This window comes from Pipistrellus kuhlii, unplaced genomic scaffold (assembly GCF_014108245.1).
Source record: "Pipistrellus kuhlii isolate mPipKuh1 unplaced genomic scaffold, mPipKuh1.p scaffold_m20_p_21, whole genome shotgun sequence".
Classification (NCBI taxonomy): Eukaryota; Metazoa; Chordata; class Mammalia; order Chiroptera; family Vespertilionidae; genus Pipistrellus; species Pipistrellus kuhlii.
The window spans coordinates 13134260-13159926 of NW_023425520.1; the positions used below are offsets into that span (position 1 = coordinate 13134260).

General features: G+C 53.8%; 1 protein-coding gene across 1 annotated transcript in view; it reads right to left on the reverse strand.

Annotated features, from left to right (window-relative positions):
• The window catches only part of LOC118726045 (bifunctional heparan sulfate N-deacetylase/N-sulfotransferase 4), a 113304-nt gene that overhangs the window by 12206 nt on the left and 75431 nt on the right, over positions 1-25667 (reverse strand). Inside the window, exons 6-7 of the mRNA XM_036450408.2 lie at positions 8048-8230; positions 1681-1777 (exon numbers count right to left, since the gene is read on the reverse strand). Coding sequence (XP_036306301.1) covers positions 1681-1777; positions 8048-8230 — 280 coding nt within the window. The remainder of the gene's footprint in view (positions 1-1680; positions 1778-8047; positions 8231-25667) is intronic.

Below are 25667 nucleotides of genomic sequence, written 5' to 3' on the forward strand. Positions count from 1 at the left end.
ATCTTCTTTTTAAAATTTACTGTCATGGATCTCAGAGAGGAAGGGAGAGGGAGAGAGAGAGAAACATCAATGAAGAGAATCATGGATCAGCTGTCGCCAGCACGCCCCCCACTGGGCATGAGGCGTGCCCTTGACTGGAATTGAACCTGGAACCCTTTAATCCTTAGGCTGGTGCTGTAGCCATTGAACCATAGCAGCTAGGGCGGGACATTCAATTCTTTAAAGAGTCAAAGCAACTTCCCTAAAACCAGTGAGGCACGTTGCACACGACAGCAACCCAAGTGTGTTTTCGTTCGTGTCCACGGCTCTGTGGACCTCAACACGTGATCAGATGTCAGTGCTGAGTACGGGCCAAAGCAGGCAGGCGGGCGAAACATCTGGGAATCCTCAGAAATCGGGGTTCAGTTCCCCCCTGGGCCGGGCGCGTGGCCACAGCATCAGGGGCGGCTGGCACCGGACCTGCGGGGTCCCTGATCAGTATCGTACCCAGGTCAGTTTGATACACTCGCACTGCTCGGCAGACGCTGACTGTGCTGGTCTGTGCACAGCCCTGCAGTGCTGGCCCGAGCGGAAGGGTGTGCGGGACGTGGGTCACAGGACAGGCCTTACCACACCGGGAGGCAGGCCCACGTGAGAGCAGAGGAGAGCTTTCCTGCCCATGAGGAAGTGGGCAGTCGGGCGGGCTCCCTGGAGGAGGCGTGCTCTGAGGCTGGACCTCAGAAACGTGGGTGTCCCCGGAAGGGTAAAGCAGGGGCAGGCTTCTGGAAAGACGGCATTGAGCGTCCGGCCCCGGCGGGGGGGCAGTCAAGTGTGATGAGAGCTGAGCAGCCCGCTGACAGGACCCTGAGGGGCACGCAGTGGGACGCTCAGAGGCAGGACAGGAGTGCCGCACATAGAACTGCCACGTCCAGCGGAAGTGGAAGATGTTCTATTTACAAGTGTCCTGGCCGCTGAGGTACTCTGACTCCCTCGTCGGTGCAGGGAGTCGGAGGGAGGGCGCCCCGGAGGAGCCCGGTGCCTGAGGGAGTCAGCCCAGGCCTTACACTGAGGATGAGAGCCTCCCCCGCAACTCCCCCCGACCTCCAGACACTGGTATTTCCAGGCAACAAAGCCAGCGGCTCTAACGGAGCCGTCCAGGCAGACAGGGCGCACCCTGTTTGCCCGGAGCTCTTTGTCAAAGGGCGGCCGAGGGGTTGCTCAGGCAGAGCACAGAAGGAGGACTAAACACCAGAGAGTAGGGCGTAATCTCAGCCTTGTCCAAAATTTGGTCTTGCCCTGGCCCGTTAGGCTCAGTGGATATAGAGTGTTGGCCTGTGGGCTGAAGGGTCCCCGGTTCGATTCCTGGTCAAGGACACATGGTCGGGTTACAGGCTTGGTCCCCAGTGTGGGCTGTGCAGGAGGCAGCCGATCCATGATTCTCATCGTTGATGTTTCTCTCTCTCCCTCTCCCTTCCTCTCTGAGATCAATAACAATATATTTTTTAAAATGTGACGTCTGTGCAACTATTTTAAAAGCTGTGGCTACAATGCAGTCCCTGAGTCCAGTTCCCAGGCAGCATCTGGGCCAGGGTGTGGAGCTGATACCCCGGCAGTGAGGCCGTGCCTGCGTGTCTCCTAGTCACACGCCCACCAGCCCAGCAACACCGGACACCACGGCCCCCGACACAGACAGGACCTCACCTGTCTTCTGCGGCCCGATGACGAGGAAGCGGGGCAAGTGCTCGCAGGTCTTCTCTCTGGACCAGATGTCCTTGTGCCGCTTGTCGTCACAGGGGTTCTGCGGGAGGAAGAGCCATGAGCTCCGGCCGCAGAGCAGGACGCCAGAGAGGATGGGATCAGACGCGTGCCTGACCCCCGACCCCAGGTCAGGCCCCGTCCCGTCCTGGCCCTGGGACGTGCAGGGTCAGCCCTTCTGAGGGGCGTGGGCCCCGCTGCCCGGGCTCCGCCCGCAGTGTCTGTTTCCTGTCTGTGCACCTGTGTCACTGTCTGAAGTTGGTTTATAAAATAACTGAATCCAGGAATGATTTAGGCCAGTGGCTGGCAAACTCATTAGTCCACAGAGACAAATATCAACAGTACAACGACTGAAATTTCTTTTGAGAGCCAAATTTTTTAAACTTAAACTTCTAATGACACTTCTTCAAAATAGACTCGCTCAGGCCATGGTATTTTGTGGAGGAGCCACACTCAAGGGGCCAAAGAGCTGCATTTGGCTCACAAACCGCAGTTTGCCGACCATAAATTTAGGCAAAGCTACACAAAGCAAAAATTTAATACCAGACAGCTGCCGAAACCGGTTTGGCTCAGTGGATAGAGTGTCGGCCTGCGGATTGAAGGGTCCCAGGTTCAATTCCAGTCAAGAGCATGTACCTAGGTTGTGGGCACATCCCCATTAGGGGGTGTGCAGGAGGCAGCTGATCGATGTTTCTAACTCTCTATCCCTCTCTCTTCCTCTCTGTAAAAAGTCAATAAAATATATTTTAAATAAATAAATAAATAAATACCAGACAGCAGAACATAAATTCAAAGTTATCAAAAACTTGACTTCTGAGCAACACTTTAACCTATCGCTAAACTTCAGTCCGAGTCCAATTTCCGGGTGGCATCCGGACTGGGCACTCAGCCCTGCTCTCTCCTGTCCCCCTGGAGGCTAGGAGGCCGGCCTGGAACTCCAGCCGTGGCTGTGGCCTCCTTTCCTCTCCTCACACTGTGTGCCGGCCTCGGACCCTGCCAAGCCCCAGTGGGGCCCTGCCGAAGAGTCGGTGGCAGGTAGGATCAGACCTGTGGTCACCGCTGTCCCTCCTCCCCCGGGTCACTGCTGGGTGGCACAGGCAGGGAACCCGGACCCAAACCATTGCCCCACTTTGCCTGATCCTGGCCTTTCCATCCTGACCTTCCCGCCCCTTTGTGTGGCCACGATCCAGGATTCTCACCCAAACCAGGTTGCTTTTGAGAATTCAAGGGCCCTTCCAGGAGATGCATGCACTTTTGAAATATTCATTGGCTGGCAATTGGCTTTTATTATGTCACCAATTCAAAAGTAATGGCAGTCAGACATCACACTGGAGGACTAGGCGTCTGGGATTGGGGTGCCCGGACAAGGAACCAGCTGGGCTTCTGCAGAGGACTCACTGTGGTAACCCAGGGCCCTGTATACTGCTGTCCCTGGCTCCTGTCTCTGGCACTTCCCGCCATAGCCACTCCCCCACATTTCTGAACTGGAATTACCTTCTCAGGATGAGTTTGTCTTACTTTACTTGATTTACGTAACAGTATCATGATATTGCTAATACTCTGCCTTCTCTGGAGCCAGCTTGCTGACCTGGAGACCCTCGTGGCTGCAATGGAACCAGTGATAAGCAGGCAGGGCCTGAGCGAGGGCCGTTCACGGCGTGTGGCTGCCAGGAGGCGCGGGAGCAGCACTGATGGGCGGCGGGGGCTGCACGTGCTCCCACCTCACAGGGACCGCGTGGCCCTTCCCCTCCGCTTCCCACAGAACACCACCTCCGGCGGCTCTCCCGGTGGCCCCGCGCTGGCCCCGCGGCTCACAGTCACTTCCGACTCACACCGCTCCTCACGCTGCTCCCCCACTGCTCCCCGCACTGCTTTGTGAAGGCTTTCTTCCTCAGGGAATTTTATTATTTATTTTTTTTTTACTCTGGGTCTATTTTTTCATCAATGATTCTTTGTTGTTGAAAGTACTACACATGAGTCCTCTGTGGTTTCAGATGCCGAGCAGTAGAAACGCAATTGCCTCGGCCTCCACTTGCTGTTTCTCCACAGAGAACGTGGCAAGGATGGCGTCTCGATGGTGGTGGAGGTAGTGGAGGTGGTGGTGGAGGTGGTGGTTGTGGTGGAGGTGGTGGTGGAGGTGGTGGTGTTGGAGGTGGTGGTGGAGGTGGTGGTCGTGGTGGAGGTGGTGGTGGAGGTGGTGGTTGTGGTGGCGGTGGCGGTGGAGATGGGAGGTGGAGGTGGTGGTGGAGGTGGTGGTGGAGGTGGTGGTGGTGGTGGAGGTGGTGGAGGTGGTGGTGGTGGTGGAGGTGGTGGTGGAGGTGGTGGTCGTGGTGGAGGTGGTGGTGGAGGTGGTGGTGGAGGTGGTGGTGGAGGTGGTGGTTGTGGTGGAGGTGGTGGTGGAGGTGGTGGAGGTGGTGGTGGTGGTGGAGGTGGTGGTGGAGGTGGTGGTCGTGGTGGAGGTGGTGGTGGAGGTGGTGGTGGTGGTGGAGGTGATGGTGGTGGTGGAGGTGATGGTGGTGGTGGAGGTGGTGGTCGTGGTGGTGGTGGAGGCGGTGGCAGTGGCGGTGGCGGTGGAGATGTGAGGTGGAGGTGGTGGCAGTGGCGGTGGTGGTGGAGGTGGTGGAGGTCGTGGTGGAGGTGGTGGTGGTGAAGGTAGTGGTCGTGGTGGAGGTGGAGGAGGTAGTAGAGGTGGTGGTGGTGGAGGTGGTGGTCATGGTGGAGGTGGAGGAGGTGGTGGAGGTGCTGGTGGAGGTGGTGGAGGTGGTGGTGGAGGTGCTGGTGGTGGTGGAGGTTGTGGTGGTGGAGGTGGTGGTGGTGGTGGAAGTGGTGGAGATGGAGGTGGTGGTGGAGATGGAGGTAGTGCTGGAGATGGAGGTAGTGGTGGAGATGGTGATGGTGGTGGTGGTGGTGTTCCTCTACCACAGTCCACATTTTCCTCATCAAACCAGTGCTTTGGCTGGTTTGGCTCAGTGGATTGAGCACCGGCCTGCAGACTGCAGGGTCCCAGGTTCGATGCTGGTCAGGGCACAGGCCCGTGTTGTGGGCTCGATCCTCAGTTAGGGGTGTATAGGAGGCAGCCGATCAGTGAGTGATTCTCTCTCATCACTGATGTTCCTCCCACTCTCCCTCTCCCTTCCTCTCTGACATCAATGAAGATATATTTTTAAAAAAGGAAACCCTCCATCATGCTTCCTTAGGAATATTCTATCACAACAAAGGGTGTGAATTACCAGGGCCATCCCAGGGGCAGGCGAGGAGGGCACACGAGGGGCAGATGTCTGCCCGCTGTGGGCGCCCGCCCCCGGGAAGAGCTGTGGAGAGACAGCCCCTGAATACGCTCAGCACCGGTGGCCCCGCTGCTGTCCGGGGCAGACACTCCGGCACTTTTTAATGAGGCCACAAGTAGTTCACACGGCAGTCAGGCCGCATGCCCAGTGCTAATGAAAATGTACATGAGGAACCAGAGGAGGTTAAACAGATGTGAAGGCTGTCAACAATACGAATAAAGTTAAAAAACCAGACGTGATGATTATCGCCGCGCATGCTTTCTTTTTATTTGTGGTAATAAAGTGTGAATTAAAAGTCTAATGGAAAATGACAGTTGACTGAGTTTTTAAGAGGGAACCGCGCGACATAGGAATGAACACTTACCAATACAAGCAAGTCCCCACACACCGAGTGTGAGACTGTGCAGGGATAGCCACTAAGACCAGTCTGCCCTGACCGCAAGGCCGTGTTTAATTGGTGCTAGTTATGCGTCTATGTTTTTAAAAATATGTTCTTATTGGCGTAGAGGGAGAGGAAGGGAGAGGGAGAGAGAGAGAAACATCAATGAGAAAGACACCTGGCAGCTGCCTCCGGCACGCCCCCTCCTGGGGGTTGAGCCTGCAGCCCAGGCATGTGCCCTGGCCAGGAATCGAACCCCCTCCTCTTGGTTCTGGGGAGGATGCTCAACCCCTGAGGCACATCCGCTGGGCTGAGTGTATGCTTTCATGAAACGGTGCACACCGTGTGAAGGCTGCGGCCGAGTCACAGCGGGTGTGCTGCCGCGGTCACTCTGAGCGGGAAGGAGCGGGCCGTGTCCTGCTTGTCTTTCCAGAGCCTTCCGCAGCTCATGGCCCAGACGTGTCAGGTTTTCTCCACGCGGCAGCGCTGCCCACGGCTGGGCCGAGGGACCCCCGGCCTCCCGCCCTCGCTCCGGCCTCGCCGGCTCTGAATTCCTCGGAGCAGGCGTGGCTTCGGTTCACGGAGATGTTTGCAGCTTGGCCTCCGTCCACAGAAGCCACGTAAGCGATGCTCCTCCCGCAGTGGAGCCTCTTATCTCCGTCACTCAGATGCTCTCACACAGGCCGTCGTGGTGATGGCTGAGCATTGCCAAACGCCTGTGAACGGCAGCCACGGCGAGGGGCTGTGCGAGCCTCCGCAGCCTTTCCCGGCGAGTTCTGTCCTTTAGGAAGCACGTCCCAGCATCTTCACCCGAAAGCTCAGGCCCTGCCGCTGCTGCTGGGCGTCCTCCACAGCGACTGGTCCCGGAAATACCGTTCCACTTCCCGTTTCTAACGCCAACCTGCCCCGTGTTTCACACTGAACAACACGCAATATTCAGAATCATCATGTGGCCCAATCTCATGACATCGCTCCTTAGCAAATACATAGTGTCCCTGATACAAAACCCACACAACGAGCCTGCCTGAAAATCTCTCCGTCTCACCTTTCCTAACGCAGAGGGGAGAGCAGAGGTGGGCACTGCCATGCCAGCTGTCTCTCCCCTCTTTAAGTCGCTGCTTTTTCTGGTGACTGTGCCGTGAATTGTAGGTATCTCACAAGCAGACGTGTGTGAGAACAGGTGTAATTCACTCCCCATGATTTGTCAGCATCACAGTGTGTGCGACACCTGCTTCGCCTTTATTCACCCCGGTCTGTACCCCCTTATCAGGGAGGTCTGTACCCCCTTATGGGGAGGTCTGTACCCCTTATGGGGAGGTCTGTACTCCCTTATCGGGGAGGTCTGTACCTCTTATCGGGGAGGTCTGTACCCCCTTATCGGGGAGGTCTATACTCCTTATGGGGAGGTCTGTACCCCTTATGGGGAGGTCTGTACCCCTTATGGGGAGGTCTGTACTCCTTATGGGGAGGTCTGTACCCCCTTATCAGGGAGGTCTGTACCCCCTTATGGGGAGGTCTGTACCCCTTATGGGGAGGTCTGTACCCCCTTTTGGGGAGGTCTGTCCTCCACGCCCTGCCTTCTCTGGAGCAGCCGCCTGGCCTCACGCGTGGGGCCGCTCAGTGGACACGGAGCGGGGTCCGAGGAGGGGAGAGGACGCAGTCCGTCTCGCAGGGATGCATCCCGAGGGATGCTGCGCCCTGCCTCCAGCTCGGCTCAGGCCCTCGGACCTGCCCGGCAGCCGGCTCCTCACCCGTGGCTGGTGCATCGGGAAGAGTGTGTGTGTGTGTGTGTGTGTGTGTGTGTGTGTGTGGTAGTGGTGGTGGGGAGAGGAGACTTTTCTAGCTGAGGCCCACAGCAGAGGGTTGTGTTCCAGGCATTAAGGGTGGGAGGCTCCCACTGTGTGTAAAAGCAATCCTTATGCTGGTCATTGTTTTATTATTTTATTTTATTATTAAATATATTCTTATTGATTTCAAAGAGAAGAGAGAGAAAGAAACATCCATGATGAGAGAGAATCATGGATGGGCTGCCTCCTGCACGCCCCCCACTGGGGGTGGAGCCTGCAACCTGGGCTTGTGCCCTGACCAGGAACTGAACCCTGACCTCTTGGTTTGTAGGTTGACACTTAACCACTGAGCCACGCTGGCTGGGCAGTGGTTCTTTTATTAATAGATAGGATCCCAGCAAAGCGTTCTTAGATCTACAGGAACTAGCAGCGCATTAAAGATGGACTGTATTAAGCAGGAGGTGGAAAAAGGCTCCTTGCTTTTTATATTCATCCCGCCCCCGCCCCCGCCCTGGGTAGTTCACACCCATGCAGTCTAGTCTCGAGGTCTCAGATTATGGCACTTGGGTGTCTGTTCCCTCCCATTCCCAGAGAGACGCCCTCCCCCTGAGAAGACACGAACCATCCAACCACATCCTCGAGGCAGAAGTCCCCAACCAACGGACCAACAGCCGAAACCTCAGAAAACAGCACAACAGAAAAACGCAACAGCCCATCACAAACCAACCGTGGCACCGAGGAGGATAAACCATTGGATAAAGACGCGGTGTCACACGCCGGTGTCCTCTGCGGCTGAGCGCCTCCCCCGGCACTCACAGTCCCCCACCTCCCGCACTCACAGGCTCCCTGCCCCCCGTTACCTGCCAGAGCGGGTCCCTCTGCTCCGGGAAGAGCTCAAAGTACTTGCGGGCCAGCTGCAGGGGCGGCAGCGTGCGCAGGCGCAGGTGGGTCCAGCTCTGCAGGAAGCCGGCCAGGTTCAGGAAGGTGTAGGAGCCCAGGCGGTCGTTGCCGTAGTTGGACAGGTGGGTCATGAAGATGCTGATCTGGAGGAGGAGCGAGGATGAGCACCGAGCCTGTGCGGAAGCTCATGTGCAAAGGAGCCCCAGCCTGACAGTGCCGCCCCCTGGGGTTTCCTGAGAAGCAGCGCCATCCTTTCAGCTGGTGCGATGGGTGAGCCCCACCCCCCACTTCTATGTCGAAACTGTGGCCCAATGTGGCTGCACTGAGAGGTGAGGCCCTGAGGAGGAACAAAGGTTAAAGGAGGTCATAGGGCGGGCCCTGATCTGATAGGTGTGGTGGCTCTCTCTGTCCCTCCATCTCTCTCTTAGTCTCTCTCTGTCACTCCGTCTCTCCCTCACCCCCGTCAGTGCACAGAGAGGAGGTGGTGAGGACACAGCCAGAACGCAGCTGTCTGGCCTGAAGGAGAGGCCTCATGGGGCAGGGGGAGGGGAGAGAGCAAGGGGGGGCATATATAATAAAGATTATTTTATTTTATTTTTTTTTAAAGAAAGAGCTGAAACTAGTTTGGCTCAGTGGATAGAGCATCAGTCTGAGGACTGAAAGGTCCCAGGTTCGATTCTGGTCAAGGGCATGTACATTGGTTGTGGGCACTCCCCCGGTAGGGGGTGTGCAGGAGGCAGCTGGTTGATGTTTCTCTCTCATCAATGTTTCTAGCACTTTATCCCTCTCCCTTCCTCTCTGTAAAAAAATCAATAAAATATATTTTAGAAGAAAAAAAATTAAAAATTAAAAAAAGAGATAGTGTACTGGTGGATGGGGCCTCCATCAGGGACTCCGGCCTCAGAGCTGGGAGCTGGTAGACAACAGTCAGTGGTATGCTGCTGGGGCAGCTCTGCAGACACATGCCGGCGGGAACCACACGGGGATTTTTGCTTCAAATACCTCGCTCCCGGTCCCTCTGAACATTAGGATGGGCCCGGCCTCCTGGCTCAGGGGTGGAGCGTCGATCTATGAACCTGACGGTCAGGGTTCGATTCCTGGTCAGGGCACAGGCCCGGGTTTTGGGCTTGATCTCCGATATGGGGCGTGCAGGAGGCAGCCGATCCATGATTCTCTCATCATTGATATTTCTCTCTCTCTCCCTCTCCCTTCCTCTCTGAAACCAATAAAATGTATTTAAAAAAATTAAGACTGGAGTTGGGCCCGGCACCCCTCAGTGTTCACTGAATGAGTGATACCTCTTTCTGAATCAGCGTTCCCCATTGAGGCACCAGGGCCTCGAACCCAATCAAACCCAATGGTCTAACCTCCAGGCGAGCGAGCGGCAAGAGGGTCCCGGCCCTGGGGCGGACGCCTGCCCAGCCCTCTCCTGGGGAGGCACAGGGGCCCACGGAGACAGTCTCCTTCTGGGCTAACGGGGAACTGTGATTGACGGGAGGAAGCTGAGTGTTTGCACAAAACTGCGTTTAGCCCCAAACCCTCTCACACCCGCTAACCCTCCACACGTTCTGACCTCACACCAACGCTAAAGGCCTGTCTTATGTCCTGGGCTTCTGTGGCCAGAGACAGGGCAGAGTGGAGGCCAGACTGGCACTGCGGAAGGGCATCAGGAGCTGGTGTGACCCGACTTGACCCAGGGGGCACCCCTCGGGGGCACAGAACGCTAACAAAGGCAGATTCGGTGAGGCCACAAGCAAACAAAAACACCCCACCCAGAAACACAAACATGGAGGGCCCTGGAGAGCATCATGCTGAGTGAGAGAAGCCAGTCAGAGAGACAAGTATCACATGATCCCTAAGGCTCGTGTTCTCATGTGCGCATGTGGGGCATGTGGCTTTCGGAAACGAACATGGGGTTTCGGTCACCACTGCGACGTGCTGTCTGCTCCTGTGTAACGGCCGCCGTCAGTCACAGATGTGCACGCGTAAGCATGGTCCCCAGACCCATGTCCCAGGCTCAAAGGCACTCCCTTGTCCTTTATTTATTTTTTAACACATATATTTTATTGATTTTTTTATAGAGAGGAAGGGAGAGGGAGAGAGAATTAGGAACATTGATGAGAGAGAAACATCGATCAGCTGCCTGCTGTACACCTCCCACAGGGATGTGCCCACAACCAACGTACATGCCCTTGACCGGAATTCAACCTGGGACCTTTCAGTCCCCAGGCCGACACTCTATCCACTGAGTCACACCAGCTAGCACTCCCTTGTCTTACAAACATGAAGTCCTGCTAGGTGCATGTGAAAGGCATCGGGGCCGGAATGACCTTTTAACCTTGGGCACCCCCCCACCCCCCCCCCCCCATTCCACAGGAAGCTGAAGGCGGGGGGGGGGGGGGGGGGGGGGGCGGGGGGAGGCTAGACACACTCTTCCCAGCAGGAGGCAGGCAGCAGAGGGTTAAAACAATATCTAAAATAATAACTGAGCAGCCGGGCCCAAAGCAGCCAGGCTCAGAGCAGCATCCAGGCCAGGAGCAGCAGCAGCCAGGCCCGGAGCGGCAGCGCCCAGACCCGGAGCAGCTGGTTGTGGAACAGACCAGAGCAACGGAGGCCAGGCCCGAAGCAGCCAGGCCCAGAACAGCTCGCTCTTCGCCTGCCCATGCTCCAGGGCTGCCTCTCAGACATGGCTGGAAACTTTTGTGAGAACTTGAGGGTCTGCTGAATCAAGTGATGAAAGCTTATATTTGATGTGTTAAGTTATTATAGCACTGGGGTGTTGATCTGTGAGTGCCTTGTGTGGGGTCTGGATGAGGTTGGTTGATCTATTTGGAAATGTCTTTTATGTGAAGTGTATCCTTGGGCATGTGGAGATATTATTGATTTGAGAAAATACTAAGTAATTGATTTACTACCTGAAAAATTTAAAGTTCTGAAAGTTTAAGGTCTCTTGCCAAAAAAGAGGTTGAAAGCTAACACCTTAATTTCAATGGAGAAAGGGGAGGACAAGCCCTTCCCACCCAGAACAGGTAATCCAATTCCAGCCAGCAGCTATCTTTAAACAATGTGCCCATTTACACTTGAATGGCTACGCCTTTTGATAGCCTAAGGGCAAGTTTACATGTAAACAAGTTTGCTTCTCAGTTCCCAGGGCAGAAAAAACAAGGTTTAAAATTATTAGATTTTAAAATTTATTCTTAAAAATATAAACGTTTATTAATTAAAAAAAAAAACACCAAGGAAATTAAAAAACCTGATGAACAATATTAACTGTTGATTATAATAGAATCAGAGATACGGGAGGGGAGTGGACTAACAATTCTGGGGGGGGGGGGTGTGGGGGGGGTGCTTGGAAGGGGAGTGGTGGATGAGGGAAGAGACTGAACATAAACTGTGCACCTATGGATGAGGATAATGGTGGTGGGGAAAGGGCAGAGGGTGGGGTGGGAACCTGGTTGGGGGGGGGGGAAGAAATGAGGAACCTTTGTAATAATATGAACATAAAGATTGGTTTAAATAAAAATAAAATAAAATAAAATAATAAAATAATAACTGAACGGCACACAGCACTGAGCTCGTGGGGTGTGAATCCAGGCCTTCCCTGGGTGCAATGATAAAGCCCTCTCAGCGTCCCAGAGGAGATACGGCCTCGCTGCTCTCTCGAGTGGGGAAACTGAGGCACAGTTAAGAAACCTGTCCAGTCCCCTGTCTGGTTACTACAGGACAGGACTTAAAGCGTGGCAGCTGGAGTCCCACGTCAGACACGTGACACACCTGACACCTCCCCACACAGCTTGGAGTTTACAGGAGTGCTATTCCTTCCTCCTTTTTATAGAAACAGACAGATTTGTAGGTCTCTGTCTACAGAAGGAGGTGCAAATCCCCGTAAGGGTCATCTCGGTGCCTATAGGTTTCACATTTTCTCCCAAACTGGGATGGCAGAGGAGACATGACTTTGAAGCCTGACAGAGAGCTTCCAGGACAAGGAGCCAGTGTTCTGGAGGGACATTACGGAGAGACACAAACGTATCTCAAAGGCAGACTCACGCCATCGGCCTCAGCGCCCCCCTACCTCCCCGTCCCCTTTATCCTAAAGGTCAGCAGAGAAAGGCCCTTTGAGACATAGCCTTCCCACAGCACGCACAGATAAAAATTTAAATTAATGCCCGATGCCAGCGCCACACTGCCCCTGAGCTGTGTGTGGGCCAATGTCTGTCTGTCTCTCTCAGGAAGTGCCCGCTGGGCAAGACTAAATTCCGGAGTTTCCAGAATGTACCGTGGTGTCACGAGTCCATGACCATGGAGTTGCCGTTGATCTCAGGAGAACTTTATGATCGGCACCAAGAACATGCACCTAGTCCCAGCCTCTGCCCTCACCTCCCGTCACGGCTGTGGTGGAGAAGTGAGGCCGTGAGAGCAAGGGATGCTGGGTAGTTAGCGCCTCATGACTGAATCGTTCTGGGAACCGGCTGCGGCGAACCCTAAGTCACAGAGTGAAATCCCCGGACGCCACCACCTGCCTCTGGGCTGTGACTTCAAGGTGGAGATTTAAGGCACCAAGACTCTCCGGAATCTGACAAAAGTATGAATGAGACCACTACCGAGAGAATTAAAGCCAGGTGCACATTACGTTCATCAGGTGTTAACAAAGCTTCCCGGCCACTCCTTCCAAGTCATCCTTCCCGAGTCTCCTCAGGCGGGAGCTGGGCTCAGAGGGCCATGTAAGCTGAGGACAGGGCCCGGGAGCCGCCATGGCCGCCTGTGGGTCTCAGCAGACCTGTGCGTCCATTCTAATGACCCTTGGCTGAGAAAAGACTTGGGCACCGTGACCATGACGGGGGCCAGCCCTGCTGCACGGGGACCATGACATGTTTCTTTGTCTCCCCATTTGCCTGCATCCCTGTGTTTATTCCTAAATATTAGGTAGAGCTGCTGGTCTCCTGGAATTGTAGAGTGGCCTTGTGTAATAGGTGTCCTGTAGGGTCCAGTGGCTCAGACTCCCCAGTTCCCTGAGCTGGGCACTCTAGGTGACCCCGTTTGTGGGCTGTGTGTACAGTCTTGTTGTAGTTGAGCCTTGATTGCTGTTGGTGTCACTGGAGGAATTGACCTCCAGGCCAATTGGTTGTGAGGGCCAGCTGTAACTACAGTAGGAGAATGCTGCTGTGCAGGAGACTCCCCTATGGAGCAGGACTTGCTTCAGTGGGGCTTTGGTGCTCACTGAGTCTGCCCCTTGGGTGTGTCACTGGTGGATGTGATAGGATCGCAGTCTGGAGTGGGCTACAGCTGTCCTCTGGGTGCACAGGCTCTGGGACCTCCTGGGAGGTACAAAGTCAGCCACTGCCTGTGCCTTGCCTGGGGCCACCTGTCAGAAGGTACAGAGAAATCTGCAGAAGGCTGCTACTTGCATTGGGCTTGGAAGTGCCCATGAAGGCCAAGCTGTGAAGGCAAGCTGCTGCTGGTGCCAGACCTGGTACCTCTTATTGTGAGTATGGAGCTGGCTGAGGCTAGTATCTTCTTGTTTGAGAGATTTTAGCAAAGTCTGAAGCCTGAACCAGGCCAGGTCATTCATATGCAAACAGCTTGGGTGGGGCTGCAAATTGGGTTGGGGTGGTCTCAGAGAACCACCAGTGTGAGCCAGGTTGATGGAGACTCAGATAGGCTGCCAGTCAGCGCTGTAGTGGGGAGGTCTCAGCAGAGGGACAATGACCCCTGCTAGCTCTTTAGTCAGGGAGAAAGTGCCCTCGAGTTCTTGCCCCAATGCCAGCCAATCCAGTTCCTCTTGGTATGCCCCTGGGCCACCCCACCCTTCTGTCCCAGAGCTGGAGTTCTGAGGAAGTCCATCACTGGCCCTTTAGGAGGAACTGCTGGGACTCTTCAGCCTCCCTGTCACTCAGCCACAATCCCCACTGGTTTGTACAGCCTGAAGTTATGGGGGCTTTTCTTCCCAGCTCTGGAATCATGAGCGGGCGTCTGGTGTGGGGCTGGGACCCCTTGTTCCTCAGGGTTGGCCTCTGCAGTCGACATTCTTCTCTATTTCTCTGATTGTAGGGCCTGCTTTAGCCAGATTCCAGGCGGTTTTGAGTGACAGTTGTTCTGTATTTTACTTGTAATTTTGATGTGGTGTGGGAGGTGGTGAGTACTCTTTGCCTACGGTGCCATCTTGGTTCTCTTTCCTATTTACTTTGAATCTAATCCTCCCAAAGCACCATCTGGAGCAGGTGTCCCTCTAACGTGGTGCCACTGTTGGCAGGTGCTGCTCACAGGACCTGGAATTACTGCAGCGCAGAGGCAGTTGTTCAGACGTGAGCTTTTATCTCTTCTGCGACCAAAACCAGCGGGGACGTCATGCCCAGTGGAAGAGTTCCAGGATGAGATGTCAGAGCTAACACCCGCAGGCCACGGCGGTGGCCACCAGAGGTCCCCAGACTCTCTGTCATCACGCGGGCTGGGCTGCCCTGGTCCAATCCTCTACCCCACATGTGTCAAACACAAGGCCCGTGGGCCAAATCCGTCCCGCCAGGCCTTGCAATGCGGCCCGCACCGCGCTGTCATCACTGCACTCCGCTGCGTTTCCATCACAATGACAGTTTATGACTGTTCAGTAAACCATTCGGCCAGCGATTTAGGCTGGATTTTATATTTTGGTCCCTTCTCTGATTGAGTTCGACACCCCTACTCTACCCCATCCCTCCCTCCACCTTCTGCCCCCAGCTCTGTTATTACCAAACAGAAAACAAGTCTAAATCCTCCCTCTTTCTCTTGCGGAAACAGAAAACAGAATGTGAAGGCTCTGGAATTCATTTTTTATGAGACACGTAAGGCATTTCTGAATGCCAGATGCGAGACGCATGCGCCGACTATGGGAAGATGGTTACCTGTGGAATGAACTCATGTAATGATGAGTCTACATATAGTCCAAGGAGAAAGAGGTTTTGAACATAGCAATGTGTTAATTGTGATACTAGGGAATCAGGCCTACATTCTAGCCTCTGAACCAAACGTTTGTTTTTAATGTGGAGTGGGTGCAGTGAAGAAAACAGCGTTAATCAAAGAGTTTAAAAACCAAAAGGGACAGAGAAGAAGGTTATCCTGGGAGTCCACTGACTGTGTGAGTCAGAAAGCTCCAGAAAACCACTTTGGGCCGCTGTCCTGTCCCAAGTCAAGTCGGTAGGTTTGTGCACAGTAGGGCAGCCCAGCAGGAAATCTGAGACCAGATGTGGGGACTGAGGACTGTTCCTGGGTCAAGTGGCTCCCGAAACCCGACTTTTCTACCATAACTGAGGACCACCTGTGTCCAGTCTGCGGACACTCCGTGAGCTGGGGGGCTGGGGGACTTTCTGCCAAACGGACAGCACTGTGTGAAGCTCTCGTCCTCACACCCGGCCAGCTGCAGTGACCAGCAAGCAGTTACCAACTCCACAGCCTTTAAGCCATTAGATGTCTGACTCGGAGCTAAGAACGCCTTTCATAAGCAAAGGCAGTCTCTTCGCGTGACCGGACCCATCTGCGGCCCATGCTCCTCAGTGTGACTCTCGCTGAACCAGGGAGAGCTGGGCACGTGGATTCCAGAGTAAAAACCACTCGATTTGATACCTAATCCACGGAGCTCTTTCGTGGTCTTCATATTATGTCCTCCCCCCGCCCCCCACCGTGGATTTTTAGAGAGATTGGGAGGTTGGGGTGGAGAGGAGAGAGAAGAGAGAGAGAGAGAGAGAGGGAAACATTGATGTGAGAGAGAGACATCCATTGGTTGCCTCCCACACCCACCCTGACTGGGGCAGGGGATCCAACCTGCAATCCAGGCACATGCCTCGGACTGGAATCGGTAAGGCCTGGGCTTCCTGTTATCTATACTGATCTATACTAATAAAATTGTAATATGCTAATTAGACCAGGTGACCTTCAGTACAAAGCCAGGGCTGTGAGGGAAGCCCCGGTCCCGAGTGCCAGAGGGAAGTCAGTGCTGGCAGCAGGGAAGGAAGGCCTACCCTTGCACGAATTTCATACACCGGGCCTCTACTATCTCAGTAAATGCAGCTTTTCCAGCCAGCCTCACCCTGGTGGCCGCAGTGGCCAATCAGCACGGAGGAGACTGCTCCATGGTCCTTACTTCCCTTTGGGAAAGGCCAGGAGCAGGTGCTATTCCCAGGCGCTGTGCCCTGAGCTCTGTCTGCTCGCCTCAGCCCCGGCCCCAGCCCTGCACCCCGAGCCAGAGCCCCCAGCCCTCCCCTGCCCCTCAGGCCCAGCGCCTGACACATCAGGGATGTGCCCGTTATCTGCTGCCCATCCCCCACTCCCACGTTAGAGGTGGGTGCCCGGGGTCCCCAGACAACTGGCCTGGAGAATGGGATCTGTCGGCTGTTGGCACAAACACTGGCACACAGGCCCTGGCACAAAGCCTGTTCCGAGTCGGGAGCGCAGGGCTCCCTCAGGGAGGTCTCTGGAGAGGCCCGTGCCTGCCCGCCAGCCTCAGCCCTGCCTCTCCGTCCCCCACACCTTCACAGCCACATGGCTGACAGTGCAGACCTTCCCCATGGCATTCCAGCGGGTGCCCCAATCCTCGTGTAGGAAGCTGAGCTCAGAGATGGCGAGGCTCTAGCAACTTCCTCCTCACATGTCAGAGCAGCTCTGGCCTGGTCCTCTGCCTGCTCAGAACCCACAGCCCGCTGCCCGGCCTCACTGTGAGTGGTGCTCTCGTGGGTCCGTGGGCTTCCCTCCCATCCTCCTGCGGGTTTATTCTCCCTGCCTCCACAGGGCTTGCCTGTAGTTTTCTGGTCTCTTTTTCTAAAGTAGCCTTGGGAGAATCATAGATCAGCTGTCTCCTGTGGGCCCCACACAGGGGATGGAGCCCTGACTGGGAATCGAACCATGATCTCCTGATTCAGAGGTCAATACTCAACCACTGAGCCACTCCGGTGGAATTTAATGAACAAAAATGAACTGACCAACAAAATGAGATCCAAAGCAGGGAGGCACAGGACAGACTGACATACCTTGATGTGGGGGTGGGGAGATGAAAAGAGATAAACCAAAGACCTTATGTTCTTATAGGCTCAGCCCATGGACACGGGCTTTAGGGTGGGGAAGACCTGGGTGGGGGGTGTGGCTGGGATGAGGGGGTGTGGCTGGGAGAAGGTGGGAGACTCCTGTAATAGTACAATATTAACAATAAAATAGCCGAAACCGGTTTGGCACAGTGGATAGAGCTTCGACCTGCAGACTGAAAGGTCCTAGGTTCGATTCCGGTCAAGGGCATGTACCTTGGTTGCGGGCACTTCCCCAGTAGGGGGTGTGCAAGAGGCAGCTGATCGATGATTCTCTCTCATCAATGTTACTAACTTCTGTCCCTCCCTCTCTCTTCCTCTCTGTAAAAAAATCAATAAAAATATATTAAAAAAACACATTAAAATATATTAAACATGAAACAACAATAAAATATATTAAAACATGAAACATTAGCCTTGGACTCTGATGCCTAGAGATGCCGCTGGCCTTCCCACCTCCCCCAGCGCATTCTCTAAATTCCTTCCCTTCCCCCAGGCACTGACTCATTCCTGCCTTTCTCTCTGGCTTTGGCTTTGACCTTTAAAACAAAACTCTCTTTTGAAAGCCCCTAAGAACTTCTGGTGGGAAAATCCAAGGTCCTCACCCCTGACAGGCTGGCCCTGCCTGACAAGGTTGACTTTCCTCTGACCTTGAAAGCCTAGTCCACTCGTTCCTTCTTTCTCACTGACCCTTCCCCCTCGCTACCCAAGTCCTGGGCTCTGGGCCCTGGGGTGTCTCTCCAGGCCCTGGTGCCCCTCTCCGGGCCCTGATGCCCCTCTCCGGGTCCTGGCGTGTCTCTCCGGGCCCTGGTGCCCCTCTCCAGGCCCTGGCATGTCTCTCTGGGCCCTGGTGCCCCTCTCCGGGCCCTGGTGTGTCTCTCTGGGCCCTGGCGTGTCTCTCTGGGCCGTGTGCCCTTCTCGTTCTACTTCTGCTTCCTTTGCCATCAGAGGTGCTGAGCCCGCCCCACGACTGTCTCTAGGTCGCTTCACATGCTTCTCAACTCAGTTTTCTCTCCAATCCAGCTCCCCTCACCGTCCACCTGGACGCTGTGTCTGTGACTCTGGTCTCCCTGGCTCCCCAGCCTGGCAGTCACAGGCCTGCCCTTCAGCCATAGCTCTGTTCTTGCGCAATCCTGTCCTTCCGTTTGCATGTCCCTCCTTCTAAAGCAGCCTTTCTATGTCTCCTTAGCTTTACGGTAGGAAGCTCCTGGCTGGCCTCTACTTCTGCCTTTTCTCCTGTGAAAAATAATGTAAATGCAACTACTTCAAAATGCCACTGATTGCCCAGCTGGTGTGGCCCAGTGGTTGGGTGTCATCGATGAACCAAGAGGTCGCTGGTTTGCTTCTGGTCAGGGCACATGTCCAGGTTGCATGCCCAGTAGGGGGTGTGCAGGAAGCAGCTGGTTGATGTCTTATGGATGTTCCTTTCTCTCTCCCTACTCTCTTCCTCTCTCTTTATAATCAATAAAAACATATTTTTAAAAAATGGCGCTGGAGCTGCCAGCCCAGCTCCTCAGACTTCTGGAAGTTGAAGCTGGGCAGAACAGCCTGTGGGCGGCCGAGAGCAGCGCTGCTCCCAGCTCGTGCTGGCTGGACTGCTGCTGCCATGCAGGTCAGCACTGCAGACGCCCCTCCTGGAGGGGTCACCCAGCACAGCGCTTCCTCCCGGCTGAGGCTGCGTCCCTCCCTCACTCCCAGCTCCTCACCCTCCCACGAATGGAAACCCTGGGCCATTCTCCTGGGTCAAAGGGAAACGCTTGCCGCCTCTCGCTTTGGGCTTTTGTTTTAGACTCGCCGCTCTGATGACCAATGAGTGTGCGACCACAGTACATACTATCTTTTACCTCTCTGCACAGAATATGCCACAATGCTTACAGCTCCAACTATAGGGAACACTCAGCTTAGTCTGGTGGTCAGCAAACTCATCTGCAGCAGAGTGGCAAACGGCGGCTGGCCAGGTGCATGTGCCCACGGCCGCTGTTTGCCGACCACTGTTTTAGGCGAACAGCCCATTGTTCCCTCAGCACCAGCACCAGGATTCTCACACCGAGCATCGCTGCCCTCCTCCCTCCGACACGCCGCTGCCGGGGGCCCGGGCACCGCGGACGCTGCGGACGGCGTGGCCGGGGGGCGCCGAGCCCACCCGCAGGCCAGGCGGGCGCCGGGTCCCGCGGGCCTCACCGGGCACCTGTCCGCCTCCGCACACTCCTGAGCAGGCCGGCGCTTTCCATCTTCGACTGCGGACACCACACAGACGGTCTGAGCCGTCGTCACGGTGAGCGGCCGCGTGGCGGTGCCCACAGGCTGGTACAGGCTCCGTTACCTGGTGCCACTAGCATGTCTCCTCTCAGACTCAGGCAGAGTGGGTTTATCTGTCTCTGTAACTTCACCAGCATGTTTATGTTTACCACCACAGAACCACCGTTCACTCGTAGATTTAAGTTGGTCGTTAACACGCCGTGGACCAGTAGTTTCATTGCCAGCCTCACCCGGTGGCCAGGTAAGTTTCTATTGAATGAATGCAAAAAGCTTTGTACATAGACGTTAAAGGCAGGCTTTAAAATTAAATACCAAAAAGGGCATTTTGAAGTTATTTATTACATATTCTTACATGCTAATATCCTTTTACTATACTTTGTAAAACACTGTAATAGGAAGCGAGAATTCTGGTGATCTGTCCGTTAAGACGGACACAGACACACACACACACACACAAAGAGACACACACTCATGTTTGTATGTGTGTGTGCCTGTGTGTGTCTGTGTGTTTGTGTGTCTCTGTGTATGTGTCTCAGTGTGCCTGTGTGCCTGTGTGTGTCTCTGGGTATGTGTCTCTGTGTGTGTGTGTGTGTGTGTGTCTGTATGTATCTTTGTGTGTGTGTATGTATGTGTGTCTGTGTGTCTGTGTCTCTGTGTGTCTCTCTGTGTGTGTCTGTGTATGTGTGTGTGTCTCTCTGTGTGTCTCTGTGTGTGTGTGGGTGTGTGTCTCTTTGTGTGTGTTTGTCTGTGTATGTGTGTGTGTGGGTGTGTGTGCGGGTGTTTGTCTCTTTGTGTGTGTGTGTCTGTGTATGTGTGTGTCTCTGTGTGTGTGTGCCTTAGTGTCTGTGTGTGTCTCTCTGTGTGTGTGTATCTGTGTGTGTGTGTGTGTGTGTGTGTGTGTTGTGAACTGGAAAGGGGCTCTAATAAACCTGACAAGTTCAGTGATGGAAAGTGACCTCACAGGTGACTGATAATAAATTCCTAAGAATTCTCGTGATCCGTCCGCACTTCTCATGTACCTCACAGATGGGTGGATGGGTTGTGAGTGACGGTCACGTGGCTCTGTCAGCAGGTGATAATGCCCTACTTCCCATTCCCGCGCCCTGTGCTCTGAAACACAACGCTAAGCCAGCAGCATGCTGCGCCCTGAGTCCGGGCTGCCCACTTGCTTCTTCTCTCAGGCCCTGGCATGCCGTCCGCCTCTGTGTAAGCATGTGCCTGGTGATGGGAACACCCATTGGCCAAGAAGCTCTACTGCACACCCACCACCTAAAACTGCCATACACAGGCCAATGCATCTCCCAAATATGATGCCCCTCGCAACGGATTCCATTATGATTAGAAGAGTGTGTGTGCGTGTGTGTATGTATGTGTGTGTCTCTTTGTGTCTCTGTGTGTGTGTATGTGTCTCTCTGTGTATGTTTCTTTGTGTGTGTGTATATGTGCATGTGCCTGTGTGTGCCTGTATGTGTGTGTACCTGTGTGTGTCTCTGTGTGTGTGTCTCTGTGTGTGCGGGTGTGTGTCTCTTTGTGTGAGTGTGTGTGTGTGTGTGTGTGTGTGTGTGTGTCTGTGTCTCTTCCCTGCCCGGCCCAGACGCCCTGGCACGGCGGGACGGCTTCGCCTCTTCCTCTCCATAAACCTGTCTGCGGCTCACGTTCAGCCTCAGCCTCCCCAGTGCCCCCTGGGACCCCTACAGGATGCTAACTTGTGGGAACACAGCTCGTCTGGGGCGCACACATCCTGACAAAACGGTACAGACAGCACTGCCCTTCACAACGCCTCCCGTGGCCACACAGCCTCTGTCATGTGCTGTGGACTTCTCACCCGCTGCCCCGGCTCCCAGCGGGGTGAGAGCTGGCTGGGGGTCGGATGCCTGTAACGCAGGGACAGGCTGTGCCGGGCCTTGCGGGGTGAGGCACAAAGACGGGCTGGTTGCTGTCAGGCTTTCTCTCTGTTTTCTGTTCTGGCTGGTTTCATGCAGGTTTGTTTTTGTTTTAAGGATAACACACCTCAAAGTGCTTGAAAATGATCCTCACCCCTCGTTTTTGGAGCCCCACTATGTGTAACAAGCCATGGAATGAATGCTGTTTGTTCACTCATGGGATGAATGACTTCTCTCAATCCATTAGAGGGTACCCGATTTTCCAGTCAACATTTTCCAATTAATGGGAACGGGAGCAGCCGGTCCCGGTGCTGTGCTCTCCGTGGCCGTGCATCACAGATTCATTCCGGGCAATCAGGGAGCCGAGTCAGCCATTTGTTACCTTAAAGGGCCGCTCCTGACAGGGCAACACATTTCCCTGTCCTCTCTCTCGCAGGGAGCAAGTTTCGGCTCCTCAGCCTCCTCACCGCATGCTCATTCATTACCTCCCCTCCCTCCTCCCTGCCGCCTCTGCTCATTCATTACCTGCCCTCCCTCCTCCATGCCGCCTCTGCTCATTCATTACCTCCCCTCTGCTGCTCACTGGGGCTGACGCTGACACTGACGGAGAGCTTTCCCACACGGAGCCCATTGGTTCCCATTAATGAGGGGATGGGGGAGGGCGGCTCGCGGACAGGAGGAATTAGAAAAAGAAAAATGATGACGCCTGGGATCAATGTTTCTGCACGTCATAACGTAATAAACTATAAAATATGAAGCTGCGAGCATTCTCTGCTGTCAGGTGATGCTTTGCGTCACTTAGAAACTCTGGATTAAGAAGGAAGACGAGGGGGGATTGGAAAGAGAGATGGGAGACGCTCTGGGGAAGAGAAATTGCGCAGAAGGCTCGCATTAGGGAGAAACACGGATCCCGCACCTGGATTTGGTGATGAAAGTTGCTTCTGTGTCTGTCTGGACTGTAATTCTTCCATCAGGCTATTGCCTCCAGCATCATTTCCTGCTATAAAAGCAGATATTTGGTCTCAGCTGGTGTGGCTCAGTGATTGAGTATCGTCCCATGAACCAGGAGATCATGATTCAATTCCTGTCAGGGCACATACCCGGGTTGCAGGCTCCATCCCCAGTATGGGGCATGCAGGAGGCAGCTGATCAATGATTCTCTTTTATCATTGCCCTTTCTATCTTTCTCTCTCCCTTCTCTGAAATCAGTAAAAAAAAAATATGTTTACAAAGGAGATGTTTGGGGGAGCATTCCTTAGTCACATAGCTCTCCCCAGGACCATGCTCCCTGAGAACACGGCTGTGACTAACCCCCTCCACGCACCACACAGACACGAGGCACGGAAGACGCTTCATGGGTAGGCTGTCCACCCTAAGGCAGCCCAGCGCATTGTCTGGGTGGATCTGTCTGGCTGGAGCCAGTGACTGAGCATGGAGAAGCCGGACACATCCCTCCAGCTCTGCCCGAATGACTGCCATGCATTATTCTCCACAATTAGGCCGTTTGTCCCGCTGGAGCCTCTGCCCAGTTTGTAAACACTGGGCTTTCGGTTAATGAGAGAAATGACTCCTCATGTTCCTGGGAGATTCATGGTCCTGTTTTCTTTGCTGCCGTGTCTGAGCTTCCCAGAAAGAAGCACTGGAGGCCGCTTAGTCCAGGGGGCAGGAAAGACAGTGCCCGCTGCGGAGCTCGGCACAAAGGTTTTGTTTAGCGTGAGATCTGTCTCCGGCAGGTGCGTAGGGGTGGGCGGTGGGAGACGTCCTGGGGAGACGCACAGCAATGGAGAATGGTCATGGGAATGACGTACGCCTGTCACACCCAGGGACGATGCAAACATGCCCATGTGCCCGGTACGTCTGACCCAGCGGGAGAGCCGAGTGCTGAGATGGAAGTGAAAGGACGGGATCGGACTCTGCTGTATGGTGATACATGTTTTCAAACTTCTAAAACAATTCATACTGTGTTCTTGGATTGATAGAATCAACGTCATTAAAATGTCCATACTCCCCAAGGCAATCTACATATGCAATGCACTCCTCATTAAAGTACCAGTGGCATATTTCACAGATCTAGAACAGACACTCCAAAAATCTATATGGAACCAAAAAAGGACCCCAAATAGCTGCAGCAATCTTGAGAAAGAAGAACAAAGTTGTAGGAATCACAATACCAGATATCAAGCTGTATTACAAAGCCTCTGCTCTCAAAACTGCCTGGTACTGGCACAAGACCAGACACATAGACCAAAGGAACAGAACAGAGAACCCAGAGAGCGACCCAAACCACTTTGCTCAATTAATATTTGACAAAGGAGGCAAGACAGTCTCTTCAATAAATAGTGTTGGGAAAACTGGACACGTATGTGAAAACAACAACAACAACAACAAAACAAAACAAAGCTAGTCCACCAACTTACTCCATTCACAAGCATAAACTCAAAATGGACAAAAGACTTATGCAACCATAAAAATCCTAAAAGAAACCATAAGCAGCTAAATCTCAGACATCTCTTATAGCAATATGTTTACCAACATAGCTCCTAGGATAAAGGATACAAAGGAGAAAGTAAATAAATGGACTACATCAAAATGAAAAGCTTTTTTTTTTTTTTTTTTTACAGCAAAATAAGCCATCAACAAAACAACAAGAGAGCCCACTGCATGGGAAAATGTATTTGCAGTGATACATCCAATTAGGGGTTAATCTCCAAAATGTATATGGAACTCATACAACTTAACAAAGGGAAGATAAACATCAAATTAAAAAATGGGCAAAGGACCTAAATAGACACTTCTCCAAAGTCGACATCCAGAAGATCCAGAGACACATGAAAAAATGCTCACAGTCACTGATCATCAGAGAGATGCAAATCAAAATGACACTGAGGTACCATCACACCTGTCAGAATGGCTACCATCAACAAACCAACAAATGACAAATGCTGGTGAGGATGCGGAGAAAAGGAACCCTCGTGCACTGCTGGTGGGAATGCAGACTGGTGCAGCCACTGTGGAGAACAGTATGGAGTTTCCTTAAAAAGTTAAATATGGAACTTCCATTTGATCCAGGGATCCCACTTCTAGGAATATATCCTAAGAATCCCAAAACACTAATCAGAAAGTATATCTGCACCCCTATGTTCACAGCAACACAAATTACAATAGCCAAGATCCGGAAACAGCCCAAGTGCCTATCGGCAGACGAGTGGATAAGAAGCTGTGATACATCTACACCATGGAATACTATGCTGCGGTGAAAAAGAAGAATCTCTTACCCTTTGAGACAGCATGGAGGGACCTGGAGAGTGTCATGTTAAGTGAAATAAGCCAGTCAGAGAAAGACAAGTGTCACATGACCTCATCATATGTGGATGAATAAAATAGATCCAGAGATATAGGAGCATGGAACAGACTGTCGAATTTCAGAGGGAAGGTAGGGATGAGGGGGAAGGAGGAGAGTGATTAACTAGGGAACTTATATGCCTACTAGGCACCTGTTGCAGGAATATTCCTGCAAGACTTCCAGCAGGCTTCCTTCTCGCTACCGCCACCTCTCCTGACCCCCCACCTCTCCTGTTGCAGCGGCCGGGGGGGGGGGGGGGGGCAGGGCTATCTCTGTGGCCGTGCGTACTGCCACCACCACTGCATAAACACCGTGGGGTCACGTGTACACGCCTCCTGTGACTGAGCTAGAAGTCGTGCACAGGGTGGGCAGAGGTAGGTTTACAGATGTTCAAGTGGGAAAAAATAAAACAATAAAGGACAATACAAAGATAGCCTTTCATGTGCTCATGCCTGTAAACCCCACTCTGCATTCCTGAGTACAGAAGCATGTTTTATAAAATGTGTAATCGCATGTTTTATAAAATATTCTATGTGGAACATGGTCCAATGGCTGTGGTTTTCTCTAAGGCACGGCATTCACAGAAGATCAAAACAGGAACCGCCAGAGAGCACCAAGCCCCTCCCCGCTGCATCGCTGCCCCCTCACCCCCTTACCCCCTCACCCCCTCACCCCCTCACCCCCTCACCCCCCTCACCCCTCTCAGACCGGGGGCTCCGGAATGGGCTGGGCTGTGGAAGGTGTGGGAAGGTGTGTTCTGAGGATTACCTCCCAGAGCTCGTCCTGATTCCCGCCTTAAAGGGCATGGAGTGTGGCCCAGGGAAGTTCACGCTGATGTGCTCCCCACAGCGGCCCTATCTCACCTGCTTGCAGAGCCGCACTGACCCCCTCCCCCAACCGCCCTGCACCTGCCGCAGACTCCAGAGCCCCCAATGGACAGACAAGGAGCGAGGAGCTAGGTGTGTGCAGCCGGGTGTGTCCCTCTAGGTGCATATGTCCCAGGTGTGTGCGGCCGGGTGAGTGCGGCTGGGTGTGTGAGCCGGGTGTGTGC